Source organism: Eubalaena glacialis, chromosome 9 (assembly GCF_028564815.1).
Source record: "Eubalaena glacialis isolate mEubGla1 chromosome 9, mEubGla1.1.hap2.+ XY, whole genome shotgun sequence".
NCBI lineage: Eukaryota > Metazoa > Chordata > Mammalia > Artiodactyla > Balaenidae > Eubalaena > Eubalaena glacialis.
Genome location: NC_083724.1, coordinates 115,084,736 through 115,106,282, shown reverse-complemented (window position 1 = coordinate 115,106,282; position 21,547 = coordinate 115,084,736). Strand labels below are relative to the sequence as shown.

General features: G+C 41.4%; 1 protein-coding gene and 1 pseudogene across 2 annotated transcripts in view; one reads left to right on the top strand and one right to left on the bottom strand.

The window, feature by feature from the left end:
* Nucleotides 1–21,547, top strand: part of INTS9 (integrator complex subunit 9) — a 123,797-nt gene that overhangs the window by 65,772 nt on the left and 36,478 nt on the right. For both annotated transcript variants that reach the window (XM_061199464.1, XM_061199465.1), the window contains 2 exons: nucleotides 13,789–13,909; nucleotides 15,024–15,158. In XM_061199464.1, the coding sequence (XP_061055447.1) occupies nucleotides 13,789–13,909; nucleotides 15,024–15,158 (256 nt within the window). The remainder of the gene's footprint in view (nucleotides 1–13,788; nucleotides 13,910–15,023; nucleotides 15,159–21,547) is intronic.
* On the bottom strand, nucleotides 11,300–12,752 carry LOC133097545 (forkhead box protein N3-like; annotated as a pseudogene).

Below are 21,547 nucleotides of genomic sequence, written 5' to 3'. Positions count from 1 at the left end.
TTCATTGATTTTTGCTATTGTTTCCTTCATTTCTTTTTCATTTATTTCTGATCTGATCTTTATGATTTCTTTCCTTCTGCTAGCTTTGGGGTTTTTTTGTTCTTCTTTCTCTAATTGCTTTAGGTGCAAGGTTAGGTTGTTTATTCGAGATGTTTCCTGTTTCTTGATGTAGGCTTGTATTGCTATAAACTTCCCTCTTAGAACTGCTTTTGCTGCATCCCATAGGTTTTGGATCGTCGTGTCTCCATTGTCATTTGTTTCTAGGTATTTTTTGATTTCCCCTTTGATTTCTTCAGTGATCACTTCGTTATTAAGTAGTGTATTGTGTAGCCTCCATGTGTTTGTATTTTTTACAGATCTTTTCCTGTAATTGATATCTAGTCTCATAGCGTTGTGGTCGGAAAAGATACTTGATACGATTTCAATTTTTTTAAATTTACCAAGGCTTGATTTGTGACCCAAGATATGATCTATCCTGGAGAATGTTCCATGAGCACTTGAAAAAAATGTGTATTCTGTTGTTTTTGGGTGGAATGTCCTATAAATATCAATTAAGTCCATCTTGTTTAATGTATCATTTAAAGCTTGTGTTTCCTTATTTATTTTCATTTTGGATGATCTGTCCATTGGTGAAAGTGGGGTGTTAAAGTCCCCTACTATGATTGTGTTACTGTCGATTTCCCTTTTTATGGCTGTTAGTATTTGCTTTATGTATTGAGGTGCTCCTATGTTGGGTGCATAAATATTTACAATTGTTATACCTTCCTCTTGGATCGATCCCTTGATCATTAATTATATAGTGTCCTTCTTTGTCTCTTGTAATAGTCTTTATTTTAAAGTCTATTTTGTCTGATATGAGAATTGCTACTCCAGCTTTCTTTTGATTTCCATTTGCATGGAATATCTTTTTCCATCCCCTCACTTTCAGTCTGTATGTGTCTCTAGGTCTGAAGTGGGTCTCTTGTAGACAGCATATATATGGGTCTTGTTTTTGTATCCATTCAGCCAGTCTGTGTCTTTTGGTGGGAGCATTTAATCCATTTACATTTAAGGTAATTATCGATATGTATGTTCCTATTCCCATTTTCTTAAATGTTTTGGGTTTGTTATTGTAGGTGTTTTCCTTCTCTTGTGTTTCTTGCCTAGAGAAGTTCCTTTAGCATTTGTTGTAAGGCTGGTTTGGTGGTGCTGAACTCTCTCAGCTTTTGCTTGTCTGTAAAGGTTTTAATTTCTCTATCAAATCTGAATGAGATCCTTGCTGGGTAGAGTAATCTTGGTTGTAGGTTTTTCTCCTTCATCACTTTAAGTATATCCTGCCACTCCCTTCTGGCTTGCAGAGTTTCTGCTGAAAGATCAGCTGTTAACCTTATGGAGATGCCCTTGTGTGTTATTTGTTGTTTTTCCCTTGCTGCTTTTAATATGTTCTCTTTATATTTAACCTTTGATAGTTTGATCAATATGTGTCTTGGTGTGTTTCTCCTTGGATTTATCCTGTATGGGACTCTCTGTGCTTCCAGGACTTGATTAACTATTTCCTTTCCCATATTAGGGAAGTTTTCAACTATAATCTCTTAAAATATTTTCTCAGTCCCTTTCTTTTTCTCTTCTTCTTCTGGGACCCCTATAATTCGAATATTGGTGCGTTTAATGTTGTCCCAGAGGTCTCTGAGACTGTCCTCAGTTCTTTTCATTCTTTTTTCTTTATTCTGCTCTGCAGTAATTATTTCCACCACCTTATCTTCCAGGTCACTTATCCGTTCTTCTGCCTCAGTTATTCTGCTGTTGATCCCATCTAGAGTATTTTTAATTTCATTTATTGTGTTTTTCATCGTTGCTTGGTTCCTCTTTAGTTCTTCTACGTCCTTGTTAAATGTTTCTTGCATTTTGTCTATTCTATTTCCAAGATTTTGGATCATCCTTACTATCATTATTCTGAATTCTTTTTCAGGTAGACTACCTATTTCCTCTTCATTTGTTAGGTCTGGTGTGTTTTGACCCTGCTCCTTCATCTGCTGTGTGTTTTTCTGTCTTCTCATTTTGCTTATCTTAGTGTGTTTGGGGTCTCCTTTTCACAGGCTGCAGGTTCGTAGTTCCCGTTGTTTTTGGTATCTGTCCCCAGTGGCTAAGGTTGGTTCAGTGGGTTGTGTAGGTTTCCTGGTGGAGGGAACTAGTGCCTGTGTTCTGGTGGATGAGGCTGGATGTTGTCTTTCTGGTGGGCTCGTCCACGTCTGGTGGTGTGTTTTGGGGTGTCTGTGGCCTTATTATGATTTTAGGCAGCCTCTCTGTTAATGGATGGGGCTGTGTTCCTGTCTTGCTAGTTGTTTGGCATAGGGTGTCCAGCACTGTAGCTTGCTGGTCGTTGAGTGAAGCTGGGTCTTGATGTTGAGATTGAGATCTCTGAGAGATTTTCGCCGTTTGGTATTACGTGGAGCTGGGAGGTCTCTTGTGGACCATTGTCCTGAAGTTGGCTCTCCCACCTCAGAGGCACAGCCCTGACGCCTGGCTGGAGCACCAAGAGCCTTTCATCCACACGACTCAGAATAAAAGGGAGAAAAAATGGAAAGAAAGAAAAAAAGAGGATAAAATAAAATAAAATAAAGCAATTATAATAAAAAATAAGAAAAAATTATTAAGAATAAATTTATTAAGAAAAAAATTTTTTTTAATTTTTAAAAATAGGTTTATTAATTTTTTATACTAAAAATAAGAAAAAAATTAAGAAAAAATTTATTAAGAAAAAAAAATTTTTTTAATTTTTTAAAATAAAAAATATGAAAAAACTTATTAAAAAATTTTTTTAAATTTTTTAAAAATAGAAAATAAGGAAAAAATTATTAAGAAAACATTTATTAGGGAAAAAAAATTTTTTTAAGCAAAAAAAAAAAAAAAAAACGGACGGACCTAACCCTAGGACTAACGGTGAGAGCAAAGCTATACAGACAAAATCTCACCCAGAAACATACACATGTACACTCACAAAAAAAAAAGGAAAAGGGGAAAAGTTAATATATCCTGCTCCCAAAGTCCACCTCCTAAATTTGGGATGATTCGTTGTCTATTCAGGTATTCAACAGATGCAGGCACATCAAGTTGTTTGTGGAGCTTTAATCCGCTGCTTCTGAGGCTGCTGGGAGAGATTTCCCTTTCTCTTCTTTGTTTGTACAGCTCCCGGGGTTCAGCTTTGGATTTGGACCCGCCTCTGCATGTAGGTCCCCTGAGGGCGTCTGTTCCCCGCCCAGACAGAACGGGGTTAAAGGAGCAGCTGATTCGGCCTCTCTGGCTCAGTCAGGCCGCGGGGGGAGGGAGCTGTACGGAGGAGGCGGGGCGAGCCTGCAGCGGCAGAAGCTGGCGTGACGTTGCAGCAGCCTGAGGCGCGCCGTGCGCTCTCCCGGGGAAGTTGTCCCCAGATTACGGGAGCCTGGCCATGGCGGGCTGCACAGGCTCCCGGGAGGGGCGGTGTGGAGAATGACCTGTGCTCGCCCACAGGCTTTTTGGTGGCGGCAGCAGCAGCCCTAGCGTCTCATGCCCGTCTCTGGGGTCCGCGCTGAGAGCCGCGGCTCACGCCCGTCTCTGGAGTTCGTTTAAGTGGCGCTCTGAATCCCCTCTCCTTGCACGCCGCGAAACAAAGAGGCAAGAAAAAGTCTCTTGCCTCTTCGGCAGCTGCTGACTTTTTCTCGGGCACCCTCCCGGCTAGCTGTGGTGCGCTAGCCCCTTCAGGCTGTGTTCACGCAGCCAACCCCAGTCCTCTCCCTGGGATCCGACCAAAGCCCGCGCCTCAGCTCCCAGCCCCCGCCCGCCTCGGCGGGTGAGCAGACAAGCCTCTCGGGCTGGTGAGTGCTGCTCGGTGCCGAGCCTCTGTGCGGGAATCTCTCCGTTTTTCCCTCTGTGTCCCTGTTGCTGTGGGATCCGCGCTGATAGCCGCGGCTCGCGCCCGTCTCTGGAGCTCGTTTAGGCGGCGCTCTGAATCCCCTCTCCTTGCGCGCCGCGAAACAAAGAGGCAAGAAAAAGTCTCTTGCCTCTTTGGCAGCTGCAGTCTTTTTCCCGGACTCCCTCCCGGCTAGCACCGAAGCCCGAGCCCCAGCTCCCAGCTCCCGCCCGCCCCGGCGGCTGAGCAGACAAGCCTCTCGGGCTGGTGAGTGCTGGTCGGCACCGCTCCTCTGTGCGGGAATCTCTCCGCTTTGCCCTCCGCACCAATGTGGCTGCGCTCTCCTCTGTGGCTCTGAAGCTTCCCCACTCTGCTACCCGCAGTCTCTGCCCACGAAGGGGCTTCCTAGTGTGTGGAAACCTTTCCTCCTTCACAGCTCCCTCCCACTGGTGCAGGTCCCGTCCCTATTCTTTTGTCTCTGTTATTTCTTTTTTCTTTTGCCCTACCCAAGTACGTGGGGATTTTCTTGCCTTTTGGGAGGTCTGACGTCTTCTGCCAGCGTTCAGTGGGTGTTCTGTAGGAGCAGTTCCACGTGTAGATGTGTTTCTCATGTATCTGTGGGGAGGAAGGTGATCTCCGCGTCTTACTCTTCCGCCATCTTGCCCCTCCCTCCCCAACAGTTTTTGAAGGAAACATTTTACCCTCAGTTTAGATATATGAAGGGAAAAAAGAGGCTAGGTAAATTATTGAATATTGCAACTAAAGCAACTAAATTAGGTATGAAGACCAACCTTCTACAAATGTTCTGTACAATTAGAGTTTGTAAAAATGTCATTGATGAGACCTGAGAAAAGCCCAGGCTGAGTTGAGGTATTAAAACACTGCCTCTGTACTAGAACATGGCCCAGAACACTTCCTAACTTATTAGTAATTCTGGGTCTCCCACCAGGCTGCCCTTATCTCAGGCTCCACCGGGAGGATCCCCTTCTTGGCTCACTCACGTGGTGGTTGTCAGGATTCAGTTCCTCAGGGGTGGTGGGTAGCTGAAGCCTCTCTCAGGTCCCTGTCGCATGGGCATCTCCTCAGAGCGTCTCACCACATGGCAGCTGGTTTCATCAGAGTGAACAAGAGGGCAAGAGAGAGACTGTGGACGAGCAGGAAGTCTCGGTCTTCTGTAACCTAATCTTGGAAGTGACATCTTGTCACTTTTGTCAGTCTCTTCACTAGAAGCAAGCCGGTTGGTCCAGCCCACATTCAGTGGGAGGAGCCCATGCAAGGGTGTGAATATGGGAGGCGGGGAGCCTGGGGAACCCTGTCAGAAGCTGCCTGCCACCGAACCCTAAGCTGAGCAGGTCAGACTTGACACCAGAGTCATTGGGACCTGCTTGGCCTTCCTCTTCCGGCTCACCGGTCTGTTCCTCCCTGGCATTTTTACCACCTCGGCGCACACTTACTGGTGCCCTTCAGATAAAACAGACATATGGATCAGCGGAACAGAATAGAGAGCCCGGAAATGAACCCACACACCTACGGCCAGTTAAAGAACGTGGGTCTAATCTAGCTGGTGTGCAACTTACTAGCTCAGCCTCGAGCCAGAGGTGTCTCAGTTGCAGGGCCTTGGCAGAGCTAAGGGCAATTAAAACAAATCCAACTGAGATGAAAGATGTGGTTGGGCTGCATTGTTATTCACCACCCTCCCCACTCTAGCCACTCCCATGATAGCCTTCCAGCTCTGGTGTAAAGTTAAGAAACGCTTCTGCTCCTCTCCAGCCCAGAGTAAGAAGTCTTTATTTTTTGTGAGGGGCAGTCCTAGGAAGCCCAAGCCATGGGGCTCCCTGATCTGGAGGAATTTAAAGGAGGAGCTAAAGCAGGGGAGTAACTTGGGTTCTTCCTTCAGCCCCTCTAGAGCAGTGCCTGGGGCACTCAAGTTCAGAGTCATTGCTGCTCATCAGAGTAAATCACCTTGGGTGATTTCAGCACAGTCACCTGTACTGAAGTCCACTACAGTATTGTTGGAAAATGCATGTTCTGGGGCCACGATGGCTGTGTATATTGGAGACGGTTGGAGACAGTCCTTACTCAGCATCTGTTCTGTGCCAGATGCTTACGTGCATTGTATCATTTATCCCTCACAGAAGAGCTCTAAAAGGAAGTGATACTCTCCCTGTTTTACAAACGAGGAGACCGGCTCAGAGGTGAAGAGGCAATGCTGAGATTTAAATCTAGACAAGTCTGTAAATCCTCCACTTTCCCCATGATGTGCCTCTGAGAGAAACCTCTCCTTCCTCAGAGTGGGTGGCAGAGAGTTGCAGGGGTGCGGAAGGAGAGAGACGCAGTAGCAGCGGCCCCTGCCAGTAACCTCCTCCAAAGAGAGCTTCTGTGCCACTTCCCTGGCTCTGAGACTCAGGCCATCTTCCCAAAGGGCACAAACGATGTGTACCTGGCCTAGACGAGTATCTCAAGACCTGAGAAAAGGTGACAGGTGGTCTAGATTTTAAAGCAGGAGTGTTGTCCACGCAAAATATGACGAAGAGGACGGTGGAATGTTACAGGCTTGAGGGAGCCTGGCGCCGCGAGAGCTGTTTATACCTCAGTATATAGAATGTAGGCTGAGGCAGGACCTCGATAAAGAAGGCCTTATAAAGTCATGCTAAGAGTCTTGGATTTTATCCTGAATGGAATGGTGCACTGTTAAAGTGGAGGAGGGGAGTGTGTGTGTGTGTATATATGTGTAGATTTGCATTTTCAATATATCCTTTAGGCCCTTCTGGGAGTGAAGGCAAGTCTGCAGGCAAGGATGACTCATGGCTTTCCACATCTCTTTTATTGCTTTGTACTGTTGTAAAATTTTTCTTAGACTTAAGTTCCTTGTGAGCACAGGCCTTTATGTTGTACCTGGTAAATCCCTTGCAGGACTTAGATGCTATGGCCATAGTCGGGGCTAAGTAAATATTTATTGACTAAATATTGTAAAACCTAAAGCAATTCACTACACATAGGACAGATAAGTGAAATAAGAAAATCCTCAGATAAGTGAAATAAGAGAATCTTCACCTGTTTATGCCGAAGGTAAAGAGAAGAGTCATTGATACTTTGTTGCTGGAGAAACAAAGGTGAAGAGAATTGGAACATCATGATCTGTGTGCTATTTTGGCTAAATCTCTATTCCATGTTTATGACCAGGAACACGCAATTCACTGGCCATACAACATTGTTACGATTTTTTTCTTCTTCTTGCACAACTCTTTGTTTTCCCTTGAGTTAGTAATTTTATCTTGTTTGCTTATTTGCTTAGTTTTCTGTGTACATATTACTACTTTATCTCTAACCCCTCCTGCATTTGTCTAAGTCTTGCCTCGGTATGTTCAAACTCGATGGGTGGTCTAACAATTTTACCTTCTTGAAAAGTCGTCTCCCAGAGCCTTCACTCTTCCCCTGCCTGGTGTCAGCTGCTCTTGGGCCTATTGCATGGCATTCAGTTTAGGACTTTCTCCACTATGATCCTGAAGATTTCTTTGCCCCTTTCTTCCCTTAGAAGCTCTGTTTTCTGGGCCTTTCTTTTTTTTGTTTACGCCTTCATTTTGCAGGACACATCCTCCAACAACTCCCTGAGAAAGAGCGCATGGGAGGTAAATTGTCTGAGACCCTGCACGTCTAAAATATCTTCATTCTACTCTCACGCTCTGATGGAAATGTGAGTTAGATGTCGTTTTCTCATAGAATTTTGAAAGCATTGCTCTATTTTCTTCTGTCTTCCAGAAATGCTGTTGAAAAGTCCAATGCTATTGAATCTAGGTCTTCAATATGTATCCTGTTTATCTCTCTGTGGACTTTTAGAATCTCCTCTTGTTCTTAAAGTTTATGATGATGTGTCAAACCTAAAGACAGTTTACATTCATGTGTTGAGCTTAGTGGGCCCTTTCAATCTAGAACAGTGGTGGCAACTATGGCCGAGTCTCTGTTTTATGGCCACATCTGGCCTGCCACTGTTTCTATAAATAAAGTTTTATTGGCACACAGCCAAAGATTTATTTGTCTGTTTTCTTTATAATGTAAATATTTTACCAGAATATATCTGGTGTTAATTCTTCTGGGTCAGTATTTTCAGGTATGCAATGTGTTCTTTCAGTGTATAGTTTCTTTTTATTTTGCAGTTATAGTTTTTATTATTCTGTTCCCTTGCTTGGATTTCTGTAAGGAGCTCCTGTTATCTGTATGTTGTATCTTCCTTGCCTCTCTTCAACACTTGTCATTTTTTTCAAATTCTTTTTATCTCTTTATTTCTTTTTAGTGTTGAATTTTTTCTTCCAATATTTTACTGAACGGCATTATCTGTTGTGTTTATCCACTCTTGTGTTTCTATTAGTTTAGTCTTCATCTATGAATTCTTATTAAGTTTATAATTCTTTATTGAGTTCTGTTCCCTCATTTTTAAGCTCTCCTGATTCTTCATTTTTGTGGGTCTTTTGTGTCTTGTATAATTTTTTAATGTTTTTAGCTTATTTTGAAATTTTGATGTTTTTTTGGCATGTTTTCATTGTCTGTATGGTATCATATTTTTATTCCAAGAGCTCTTTTTTTTTTTTTTTTACATCTTTATTGGAGTATAATTGCTTTACCATGGTGTGTTAGTTTCTGCTTTATAACAAAGTGAATCAGTTATTCATATACATATGTTCCCATATCTCTTCCCTCTTGTGTCTCCCTCCCTCCCACCCTCCCTATCCCACCCCTCTAGGTGGTCACAAAGCACCGAGCTGATCTCCCTGTGCTATGCGGCTGCTTCCCACTAGCTATCTATTTTACGTTTGGTAGTGTATATATATCCATGCCACTCTCTCACTTTGTCACAGCTTACCCTTCCCCCTCCCCATCCAAGAGCTCTTTTTATTCTCTTAATGCCTCCCCCACTTTTTAGTAGAAGTCTCTTCTCATTTCTTAGATATACTATCTTATTTATTTCTCCAAGGAGAATAATGACCGTTATAGTCTACCTACCTAATTTATTTCCTCTCCCCCTTCCTCCATTTGTTTTGGCCTTTATCATTTTAGAGACTTTACTCAAATGCATGGTAATCCTGGGTTATTGGTTCATGTTTAAGAGTTAGACAGAAAAAAAAAAACAAAAACTGATTAGAAAGTCTGTGTGCCATAAGTAGGTCTTGTTGAATTCTAGACTTAATAGAATACACTATAGCATAATCTGGTTCGGCAATTTCATTGTGAAACCCCTGGTGTATCTTTTTGTTGAGTTTTTTCTTTGGTGCTGATCGTATTTTTCAGAGAAGCTTCTTCCAGTCTCCTACCCTGCAGGGTATAAGCCTAACTGATGGTGTTCTGATTTGAGGAGAAGAAAATTGTTACTCAGTATGTAAACTTTTGCTTAAGGTGGCTGCCTCTAATTGTCAATGGTTTCTCCTAGTCCGGACTCTCATTTTTATTCTCTCCAGAGAACAATCTGGTGATGTGCCTGGGAGGGGAAGGGTCAATCGCTGAGCTATATGGAATAGGTGAAGAGAATTGGAAGGTTCTATTTCTTAATCAGTTTTTTCTAGGAATTTTCTTGTGTTTAGGCTCACCTTCAATCTCACTTCAAGACATACTTATTGTTTCCAATTGCTGAGCTTTTTGTGGGTTTGCAGTATAAATTAAGTCACTTGAATTGAAGTTTCCTGGGTCTGCTAAGTCAGTTATCATTTGTCTTTTTCCTTTCCACTTTCGAAAATGCTGTTGCTATTCTCTCTTCTCTCATCTCTCTGTCTGAAGTGGTATGTGTGTGTGTGTGTGTGTGTGTGTGTGTGTGTGTGTGTGTGAGAGAGAGAGAGAAGCCCTTTACTGTTGTTCAGTGATAGTTTAGGAGACAGCACAGAGCTAACGTACAGGTTCAGTTCTCCGGAAGGCCCTTCACCTGTACTGTACAGAGAATCTCAGAGAAGTCACTCTTCAGGCCTATTCTTGATTGTGTTCGAGCAGATGATAACATGTTTTTCTAATGACACGTTTTTGTTTGTTTGTTTTAATGGATGCTCCTGATGCTGGTCTGGAAGGTTGCAGAATGTTTTTTTTTCTCTTTTCTATATTTACATGAAAATAATTCATGCTTCATGCTAAATACATTGTTTACCTTAAAAGAACTTTATTTTTGAATAAAAAAAGTTTGTGTTTTTGTGCTTTTTTTTCTTTTTTCAAAGCAATTCCATGCATTGTGGATCAGAAATTTCTGCTGGCTACACTGGCTGAATGTGGAAATCATTGATTTTCGCAAAGATGAATCCTGACTGACATTAATTGCAAACTCCATTTTGAGGGCAGTATAGGAATTTTTTTTCCTTTCTTTTTTTCCATGTTTTACTTTAGTTTGTCCATCAATGTGCCTTTCATCTTTTAAAAATACACTACAATGCTAATGGCAGGTTCTGTAGCTTTTTGTTTTGTTTTGTTTTCACTTGGATCAAATGGTTTTGACAGACAGAAAAAGATTTGTACCACTATTTCCTTCGTTAACAGCTATTGTAATTTCTTGGAACTTGATTTTCACTTGGGCAGTTAAGAAGACAATGCTTGTTTTTTGCATCAGTTTTTTTCTCTCGTGTGTGTGTGTGTGCACACACACATGTGCAGGACCAACCTTCAGGCTTATGGCTTGTGGAACCTTCTCTTCATTTAATGTAAAACAGAATTCAGTGATTAGCAGCATCACTAAAAACTGATCCAGTTTCTTCTCTTGAGTCACTGACACCTGTTGAACATGAATGGTCCAGTGTCCACCCCAGAAGATGCTACTAGGCTTCACAGTTAAGAAGCACAGAGGACTGGTGACCGCCCCCCCACCCCCACATCGCACGCTTGGGGCAATGCTAGGGGTTTTCCTGGCACAATTTGATGCCCAGTGCTGCGAGCTTGGGTCTGCTCCTAGGGGGACAAGGGATCCTTCCTTCTCCTCAGTTGCTTTATGTGCATTCACTCAGTGAACACAACTGGGTGCACATCCTGACCTTTTAAACCTAAAGGTTGGGCCTGATCGATGGTTACTTTGTACACGTGCCTTCTAAGTGCCGGATGCGTATCCCCGTGGCATTATCGTTGCTGTCCCTGTGGATTCAGCCACGGGTTTCTGACAAGCTGGAGGAAACAATGGTAATTTTGGCTTTTTCGGTTTTGTCTTCAGATAATGAAAAGCTTTTGTAAAACAGCTGAGTGTCAATATGAGTTCTATGGCTTCAATCTCCTTTAAACATAAAATTCTTAAGGGTCCAAAACAAAGGAGGGGGGCAAATTAAAAAAAAAAAAAAGAAAGAAAATCAAACTAAAAAAAAAAAGAAAAAAGAAAAAAAAAATAATAATAAATTGCTGATATTGCCACAAATCATTAGAGATCTCCTGACATGCTGAAACCAAATGGCCGTAAGTTCAAAACAAATCAGTGACTTGTTTTTAATTTTTCGTGGTTTCCTTTTGTTCTTTCTGCCCCTTTGCCGTCAGATTGGTGATGTTATTCAAACAGGACCTAATCCCCGCCAACTGCAGGATCGACCCCGCCGCCTCTTTCATCTCCTCGTCATCGATCTCGGGGGGCTTTTCCGTGCATCTCTTTTTGAGGGGCAGTATGTCGCTGGGGATCTTCCTTGCCTTGGCGAAGTGCTGGCGCTTCTTGTGCTGGGATGCATAGATGCTGTCCCCCAGAGCATCCTTGGCCTCCTTCGGGCTGCGTTTCCTGTCATCCTCCTCCGTCTCGCTGTGGCTCTCGTGGCTCTGGAAGCTGCCCTCGCTGCCATCCTGGCTCCCCTTGGTGGCAAACTCGTAGTGGTCGTTGGCCAAGGAGGAGGAGATGGAGTCGCTGGCGGGCGAGGTGCTCCTGGCACTGAAGGACTTGGCACTGCTGTAGTTGTCATTCTCCTTGGGTCTCCACTGACCACAGGGGAGCCACAGGATGGCTCACTCTCAGTCCGCATCCGGCTGCTGGTGAGGCCATTCTTCACGGCTGCTGTCATTCCAGTGGGAGTGATTGGCAAAGGCCGGACTCCAGGAAAGAGGCCTCAGCTCCGAACCCGCGTTCCATTTTGTATCACTCTTGGAGGAACTGCTTGTATCTCGGGGAGTATTCAGAAGCATCATGGCACTGGCAGCATCAATGTCAGGATCTTGTAGAAGGGCTCCATTTCTCTTAAAGAAGGTGCTGCCTGGCCAGAGGGGTGGACCTGATGTGCTTTGTTATGCCTGAGGAGAGGCGGGAGGTGTATTGAACACATTCGAGTGTGGGTGATAAGGTGTCTTTTTCAAAGCCTGAATTAGACTTTGTCTATACTCTGGGTCTATGCACCACAATGACCCTTTCCTGATACTCTTGACTCCTCTCTTTGTCCATTTTCTTAAAACACTTATTCAAGGACAAATTATGTCTCACTGAGTTTTTCCACCCAGTAGGTGTGTTTGCAAAATACGGAAAATGTTCCAAGATCCAGTTGTAGATATCCTTTCCCGGCAGGCGCTTGGTTGGAGAGTCCTCGATGGCCATAAATATGAGGCAGCTGAAGGAGTAGGGGGGCTTGCAGTTGGGGTTCTGCCTGGCATCGTAGGGCGTATCGGAGTGGGCAGGGGATGGGGGCGTGTCATCGTCCAGGTCCTGGACGGGGCTGACGCTCTGCAGGACTGAGTCCCCAAAGCTCTTCAGCAGGTTCTTGCTCTCATGCAGCCAGTTCAGGTTGGTCAGCTCTTCATCTTCCATGGCCCCCTCTTCTAATCGGATGTCAGGCAGAGAAAAGTCGAGGTCATCGTCTTCCTGAAGGGCCTTGGAGAAACCACTGCCCCGGTAACACTGACTCAGCCCACTGGAGACACTAATTCCTGAGCTTTCTGGTTTCTCACTGGGAGGCATGACTGGACCCATTTACGTGAAGGCTCCTGGCCGGAGCGGGGCACGGGGGCTCCGGGGCACTACTGCCCTTCAGCGGGAGCCGACAGACTTCCGCAGCCGCCCAGCGGGCATCGCTTGGTGGACCGGCTAAGGACGCGAGGGGCGGGCGCAGGCGGCAGGGGCGCGGGGGTCACAGCGCAGCATGGGACCTGCGGCGTCTGCCCGGCGTGTCGCGCATCCTCCCGCCGGCCCCGCCGCTCTCCCCGCCCCGCCTCCCTGCAAAATATGTTTTATTTTCCTCTTTTTGCCAAGCCTCAGTTGTGTTTAAGCCAGTTCTTTTCTATAGCTTTGCAGGCCCACAAGTAACGTTCATTTCATTTACCTTTGTGAATAGGGAAGACAACGTGAGGTGTCATACAGAAATGCTCTATATTAAGATGTATATGATAAGCCCCAGAACAACCACTAAGGAAATAACTAAAAAAAAAAAAAAAAAAGTGAAAAATCATGAAAGGAATTAAGAGGCTATATCAGAAAATATTCACTTACTGTTTTTAAAAAGTAGTAGGGGAGGAATAGAGGAACAAAAAAGATATGTGATATATAGAAAACTAAAATTAAATTGGCAGACATAAGCCAACTACATCAGTAATAACATTAAATGTGAATGGCTTAAGCAATTCAATCAAATGACAGAGATTATCACATGGGTTTAAAAAAACAAAAGACAAAAAAGAAGACCCAGCCATATGCTGGATAAACAAAATAGAGGATAGAAAAACAATAGAGAAAAATCAATGAAACCAAAAGTTGATTCTTTGAAAAGATCAACAGAGCTGACAAACCTTTAGCTAGATTGACCAAGAAAAAAAGGAGAGAATACTGCAATTACTAGAGTCAGAAATGAAAGAGGGGAGAGTACTACCGACCTTACAGAAATAAAAACAATTATAACAGATTCCTGTGAACATTCAGATATGCCAGTAAGTTGGACAACTTAGATTAAATGGACAAATTACTTGAACAGAATCCTCTATAGATAAGAACTGACTTTATGATACATTTGCAGGCTGCTGCCTTCTCCTCTCAAGGATGCAGTAGAAGTATCAACCTGGAGAAGATGCTATACAATGCAAGAGGTGAACTCTGCCCTTAGTAAAATCCAGCTGGTGGGATATTCTCAGAAAATTGTGAGTGTTAATATGATTTTAAGTGACTGATGAATGCTTTCGATTCATACTGTTGTTCTTTGGAAGGATCCTATAGTGCCTTTTTTTTACGTATCTTTTTTTTTTTTAATTTATTTATTTTTTGGCTGTGTTGGGTCTTCGTTGCTGCACGGGCTTTCTCTAGTTGCGGTGAGCAGGGGCTACTCTTTGTGCGGTGGCTTCTCTTGTTGCGGAGCACAGGCTCTAGGAGCGCAGGCTTCAGTAGTTGTGGCTCGGGGGCTCTAGAGCACAGGCTCAGTAGTTGTGGCGCACGGGCTTAGTTGTCCCATGGCATGAGGGATCTTCCCGGACCAGGGCTCGAACCCGTGTCCCCTGCATTGGCAGGCGGATTCTTAACCACTGCACCACCAGGGAAGTCCCTAGTTCCCTTTTTTAAGCCACTCGGTCACTACAAATCTTGTACTAGTACATAGTGAAGAGATAGAACATCTGTTGTTTTCCTCCATCTTTCCCAGGTTCTTATTGGCACTCTTTCCTAACCCTTACATTCCACATCACTAGCTAGCATGTAATGAGTCAGGAGAAAGGCATCTCATCCTGTTTACTTTAGAACAGTGACACCACTTTACAGATTTTGGACTAGTGAAATAGGAAACAGATAGAATAAAAGAGATCAAGAAATAATTTGGCAAGTATAACTTTTGAGCTCTGACCTGATCATGATAAGGGTTCCCATTCCTGTTAACTTGTGCCCACAGCCACTCAGTACAGAACACCCAAGATATTAATTCCTAACCTGAAAAGGGAAGAAAAAAAAGAAGAAGAAGAAAACCGAAGTATTTGTCTCTTCGGTCTATTTCATGATATAGCATCTCTGCCTTTTAATGAGTGAGGTCTAGGTGCCTGGTGCCATGTGGATAGACTGAATCTCTCAGAGATGTGACAAGTAAAGACTGTCAGATGTGTCTCCCACATGGTCTCCATCATTTTTCTGTTTTACTTTAAACTTTCTGGTTCACTTGAAAATAGTTTCTAAGTGGAGAAGAATGTTTCTGTTATTTTTCCCTGCGAACTTATCTGGCATGACTGTACTGCTGAATGCTCATCACACATTCTTATTGTGGTTCTTTTCTAGGAGCTTTTTGGTGCAGTCCAGGTGACTCCTTTAAGCTCTGGCTATGCCCTTGGAAGCTCCAACTGGATTATCCAATCCCATTATGAGAAAGTGTCGTACGTCTCTGGATCCTCCTTGCTTACCACACACCCCCAGGTAATTCTAAATTCTCTTTTAACAGCTCAGCTTTTTGGTTATTTACACTAAATTCAGAATGTGTCCAAAGTACCATCAGCTGTTTTTAAATCTTCCTAATTTCAGTTTCTACAAACACTCTTTGTTTTATTGTGGTAAGAACACTTAACATAAGATATACCCTCATAATAAATGTGTAACTGTACAATACATGATTGTTGACTATAAGTGCGATGTTGTACAGCAGGTCTGTAGAGCTTATTCATCTTGCTTACCTGAAACTTTACGTCCTCCTCTTTATCAAAGTTAGAGTATTCATGTCCATAGTTCCTCTGTAAGATCCTGCTGCCTTTAGGTCACCTCTAGGATTTAGAGATTTCCCAACACTTCCAATAACCAGAGCCTGATGAGTGTAACAGAGATGATCACTTGTTTACTCAACAAATATTAATTACTTAATATTTACTAAGGGCCTACTATGTGTCAAGCACTCATCTAGGTATTAGAGGTTCAGTGGTGACCCGCAGACAAAGTCCCTTCTCATGAATCTGCCTTCATTGATGTATAGAGAGAGAATGGTGTGCTGAAAATAAATGAGCAAAGTAATTCCAGATTCTGACACAAGTACTGAAAACAACAAAGCAGAGTTATATAGAGAGTGATGGAGACTAGTTTAAATTGGATGGTCAGAGGAAGCTTCTAGGGACAGTCTCATTGGAACTGAGACCTGGAGAAATGAGGCATGTAAAGCTGTGGACAAAGCATTACAGGGACATGGCAGATGAAGGGCTCCTAACACCAGAACAAGCTGGGCATGTCTGCAGAGCAGAGGAGACCATTGTGATTGCAGCATACTAAGTATGATCAGGACATGTCCAAGAGGTTAGCAGACACCAGGCCATGTAGGACTTTGTAGGCCATGATGAGAAATTTGTATTTTATTTGAATGTATAGACTGAAGCTATTGGAAAGTTTTAAGGTAGTCATTCATTATCAGTCACATTGGCAAGCACCTAAGTGCATAAATATTGTTATAAATGTTAGTTATTCCATTTTAGGTATTTGTAAAGAATTTATTTTTCATTTCATAAATCTTGGTTCTTTCCATGTTTGTAAAGGAGGGCAAGGGAGATTAGATATCGTTAGTTAGATATTGTTAGTTAGCCGGTGGATGGGTGGATGGATGGATAGATAGATAACTAGGAGGAGTCCATGTCCCATTTTAATATAGGAAAAAGAATGACTGCTGTAAGTCTAGAACAGTAGGATTCTTCTGAGCTGCCACTCTGCATTGTTTTTGTACCTTTTTTATAATCAAGTTTCATTTCAAGGTCTAGAGGGGACAAGTGGCTATTTTTTCCTATAGCTAGCAGAATTCTGGGCCTTTCCCACTTATTGAAATCAAAAGCCCATCAATGGCATCCTAATCTGCTTCATTGGATCAAATTTTTTATTGGCAGCTTCTGTCATTCCTGATATATTCTCCCATAAAAGACAGAAAGATTACTTGGCTGCCAACTCTTCCGATTTGTCCTGCCTTTACGATACTATTGATGTAATTTCCAGTAAATTATACTTACAAGGTCTGTAAATTTAAAGGGAAAATAAGGTCTTGAAAGTAATGAGCAGCATACCTAAGTAAGTAATTTTAATTTCTAGCTGGCAACCACTATTGTATGTAAAAAAGAAAGAAATTAGATTTTCTTTTACCCAGATAATTGGATTCTATATTGAATTAGCAGGGATGAGGAAAGGTTTGGTTTGAAAAAACTTGATACTTCAGAGGTCAGCAGACCACCTGTTCTGATAAATAATGTTTTGTTGGAATACAGTCACACGCATTTGCTTCATGGGTTGTTTGTGGCTGATTACACCCTATCATGGCAGTTATACTTTTCAACTTTATAGAAAAGGGCCAATCACCGATCAGCTTTAGTAATGGAACCCCATGACCTAGTAATGGATCAGCTTTAGTAATGGAACCCCATGACCTAGGAAGAATGTGGCAGGCAGCTATACTGATCTAATAATCTAAATGAGGCTTTGGATTAAGCCTGTAACAGTAAGAATGGAAAGGTAAGTTAAAGAAACATTGGCAGATCTTTAATTCAACAAACATTTCTTGAATAACCACTGTCTTCAGGGAAGGAAAAATACAAGTCAAAGATTTTATGCCTGGACGACACTGAGAATGATGATAATGACACTAATCCAGTTGACAAGGAGGAGTTGGTGGGGGTGGGGAGGCGGCCGCGGTCATTAGTTTCAGAAGGGGGTAGTGTGTATGATGAATAGGAATTAGAACATTGGACAGATGGAAATGCAGAGCTGGAAGTTGGATATGAAGGCAAGCCTGGAGACAAATTGAAGAGCCATCAGATTTTTTTAAATATATAACATGCTGAGGATTAAAGACTGAGCTGTGGGAAGCAGTGGAAGGAAGAAAAATGGTCTTGAATAAGAATGTTTGGAGAATTGAGGCCAAAAAAAGTACAGCATCCCAAATGGAAGAGAACTAGCCTTTACTGAGCACACCGTCTCAGTATTAATTTCTTAGATCAATCTAATATTCAGCAACCATGGTGAATTCTCATAGTAATTCTGATATTTATCTGTTGATGATAGTATTTGCAAAGAAGTAACAGTTTTGTCACTAAGCTTCCAATCCTTGTATCTTTTCTTTTTCCCATCTTGTAACTAAGCTCTCTAGTTCCATGTTAAACAGAAGTGATGATAGCAGCATCATTGTTTTATATCTGATTTTAAAGGGAATGCTTTCCTAATCTCTTCATTAAATATGATGCTTACATGTCTTTATTTGTCAGGTTAAGGAGTTTCTCCTCTGTTCCTAATTTTCTGATTTTTTAAAACCAGATATAGGTGTTATTTTTATCAAATACTTTTTCTGAGTCTGAGTTAATCATGTGATTTCTTTCATTGAGACCATTAATGTAGTGAATTGTAATGTTAACTTTTCTCGCATGTAACCATCCTTGCATTCCTGGGATAAATCTTACTTGATCATATAATTTATTCTTTTTAAAATACCTTCCTGGAATCATTTGGTCAGTATTTTATTGAAGTTTATAATCTGTATCCATAAGTGAAAAATGGACCCATACATTATTTTCTTGTACTATCTTCATTTGTTTGGAATCAAGGTACATTAGTCTCATCAGATGATTTGGGCACCTTTCCCTCTTTTTCTGATGGCCAGAAATTTACAAGATAGGGATTATCTTCTGTTGAAAGTCAGATTCCCCATAAAATTGTCTAAGTGTGGGATTACCATTTTAATTTTTTTCATAGCTATTGAATTATATTTTCTGGGTCAAAGGTATGCCAATTTTGCAGAAATTTGTCCATTTTTCCTAGGTTTTCAAAAATCATACACATGGAATTATATGTGTACAATTTATATTTTAAACTTTTGTGTAATTCAATTTTCATTCCAAATTTTTTTTCACTATGTCTTTTTTTCCCCCCCTTGTTCAGACTTGCCAGAGGTTTGCCTAATTACTGATTTTCTTCAAAGAAAAATTTTTGCTTTCAGTGGTTTTTGTTGTATTTCTATTCTCTGTTCTGCCCTTTATTATTTCCTTCCTTGGGTGTACCTTGCTGCATTTCTTTTAATACTTAGCTCATTTGTTTCAGTCTTTCTTTGCTCTCCAATAAGTATATTTAAAGCTGTCAGTTTCTCTCAGTATCATTTAACTGTTAAATGTTGATATGAAGTGCTTTGTCATTCATATCTAAGTATATCATAATTTCCTTCTTAATGTTCCTGATTTAAATAACCAAAGGTTATTTTATAGTATACTTTTGTTTGTTTCTAGTCTATCCCAGTATGGTTAGACTTAGCATTAGACAAGACTTTTGTCATGTTATACTTACATTTAAGGATTCTTTTCTAATTTTCTTTTACATTATAATAAGCGTATACTGATTCTTTGAAATTTGTTTAGGCTTACTTTGAAACACAATCCTTTTTGGTAAATGTTCAACATATGTTGGAAAAGACTCTGTATTCAGTGCTGAGTGAAAATTTTTTCTGTATGTATTTATTCATTTGAGTCTGTTGTGTTTTTAAGTCTCCTATCTTTCCTTAGCTACCAGTTTCTGAAAAGGATGTGTTATTTGTTGATTTATCTATTTCTCCTTATAGTTTTACTGATTATTGCTTTTTATATTTTTAAGCTGTATACTCAGGGGTATATATGTTCATGTGATCATTGTGTCTTATTGATCAATTATTCTTTCTATCAGGATGTTTTCTTTTTTTTCTCGATCAAAACTGCATTAAAAGCCAGGAGACTTTTTCCCCTTCCATACTTGCCTGCTAGTGTTTTTCATTCCTTTTTTTTTTTTTTTTTTTCACTCTTTCTGTGTCCTTTTCTACTGAATCCCTTGTAGACAACATAGTAAGGGATTTTTTTTTTTTCCTTTTTCAATCTAGAGAGTGATTAGTGAAACCGTTTATGTTTCTTATAATCCCTATTGTATTGGGGGCTTATTTTTGCCATCTTCATGTTTTTTTAGTTTACTTCATTCTTTTCCCCATGTTTTCTTGCCTTCTTTTAGAAGGCTAAATTTCTTTCTGCAAGTTTGAAGACATATATATCTTTTAACTTTTTATTTTATATTGGAGTAGAGTTGATTTAACAATGTTGTATCAGTTTCAGGTGGACAGCAAAGTGATTCAGTTATACGTATACATGTATCTATTCTTCTTCAAATTCTTTTCCCATTTAGGTTGTTACATAATACTGAGTAGAGTTCCTTGTGCTATACAGTAGATTCTTGTTAGTTATCCGTATATATTTTATTTTTATTCTTCCGGGTTATTCCTTCATTTGTCCTTCCTGTGAGTATCTTATCACTGTCTGTATCTCTCCCTCCAGAGCCTCCCACCTTTCCCCCCTGCCCACCATTGTCAGTAGTGTCTAGAAATTTAGTCCCAGGTTATTTAAAATATACGTAGGGTGGTGAATATATCGCATATTTAGACAACAGTGAACTTTGTTCGTTTTTTCTTTCATCCCAACCTTATTTCCCATAAATCTCATAAGCCTTCGAGATTTACTCTTCATTTTTCAAGAATACTTGAGGAATGTTCACCAAGAGGTAAACCTTATGAGGCCATGAACTACTAAGAACATCTTAGTAGATGGGTGGTGGCTATCAGGAAGAATGAGGCTAGAGATGTTTTGAGAGCAGGAAACTTCTCTCCATTTGGGAACGTCTGCCTTAGAGCAGTGGTTCTTAACATTTTGTGGGTCATGGACCCAAGAGCCTGGTGGTAAGAATTTGATGAGAACTTTTTTTTTTTTTTAATCTGCACACCTACACAAGATTTTACATTTATTTTCTGGAGACTGTGACTTTATAGAGTCCTCAGAAACCCATTGTTATTCATCAGGTTAAGAATCCCTGACTTAGAAGTTTGGAAAGAATCTTTTTTGTAAGAAATAAATTTTTTTTTAATTAATTGAGAATTTCTACCCAGTCAATTCCCTGAAGCTTCTGATGTTCACAGTGGGAATTCCTTCTTGCCCTTGGGGTTGGAGGAGGCTGGTAGCTGGCCTGAGAGAACGTTTCCTTCTACCCCACACTGCCCATATTTACTCTGTCTCCCCTTCCTGATCCTTCTCCCTTTGGAGTTCAGGGAGATACTCCTCCTGGTTTGTTTTCCTGAGGTCTTAAAGACTTTGGCAGTAATAAATGTAGATTCTTCCCTTAAATCTAAAGAAAGTATCTTAAATTTGGAGTCCTTGAATCAGGTTTTTAGAGCTGAGGCAGTTGCTTGGGTAGGTTTGTTTTGCTCTGTTTTGTTTCTTATATTTTTCTTCTTCCCTCTGAATTCCCCAAATGTTTTGTTATTGTTTATGCAATTCTTTAATCTAGATGCTCTGCAGTAAATGGTTTTTTTGGCTTTTTGGTTTTTCTTCTATATTTTATTTTATTGTAATAAGTCAGTGACTTGCTCCAAATCTTCATGTGGATGTACATGTTAGCATTTTTCAGCTAGTCCTTAGTCTTCTGATGGAAATATCTGTAGGCTGCTACTTCTCCCTCCAGGCCTGGCTTCATGGGGATCTTACAGTCAATCAGGTTCAGTCCTTGGGAATTTTCTAGGAGTGTCAGACTTACCCTGGTACAGAACTGGGGGGTTAAAATCACATGGTTACCCTCATGCACAGAGCAGAGCTGGGGATGGAGGTCAACACAAAGACATTGTCCCGCATCCACAAAACTCATGTCAATATAGGTGGTTGAGGCTTCCTTTGCTCCCCTGATAACCTGGTCCCCATGGAACACCTGGGCTTCAATTCTGCACTCTCTTCTGTAGCATCAGAGCCCACTGTGTGAGAGCCAGGCCTGGGCTGAGTGTTGACCCTTCAAGAGGGGGC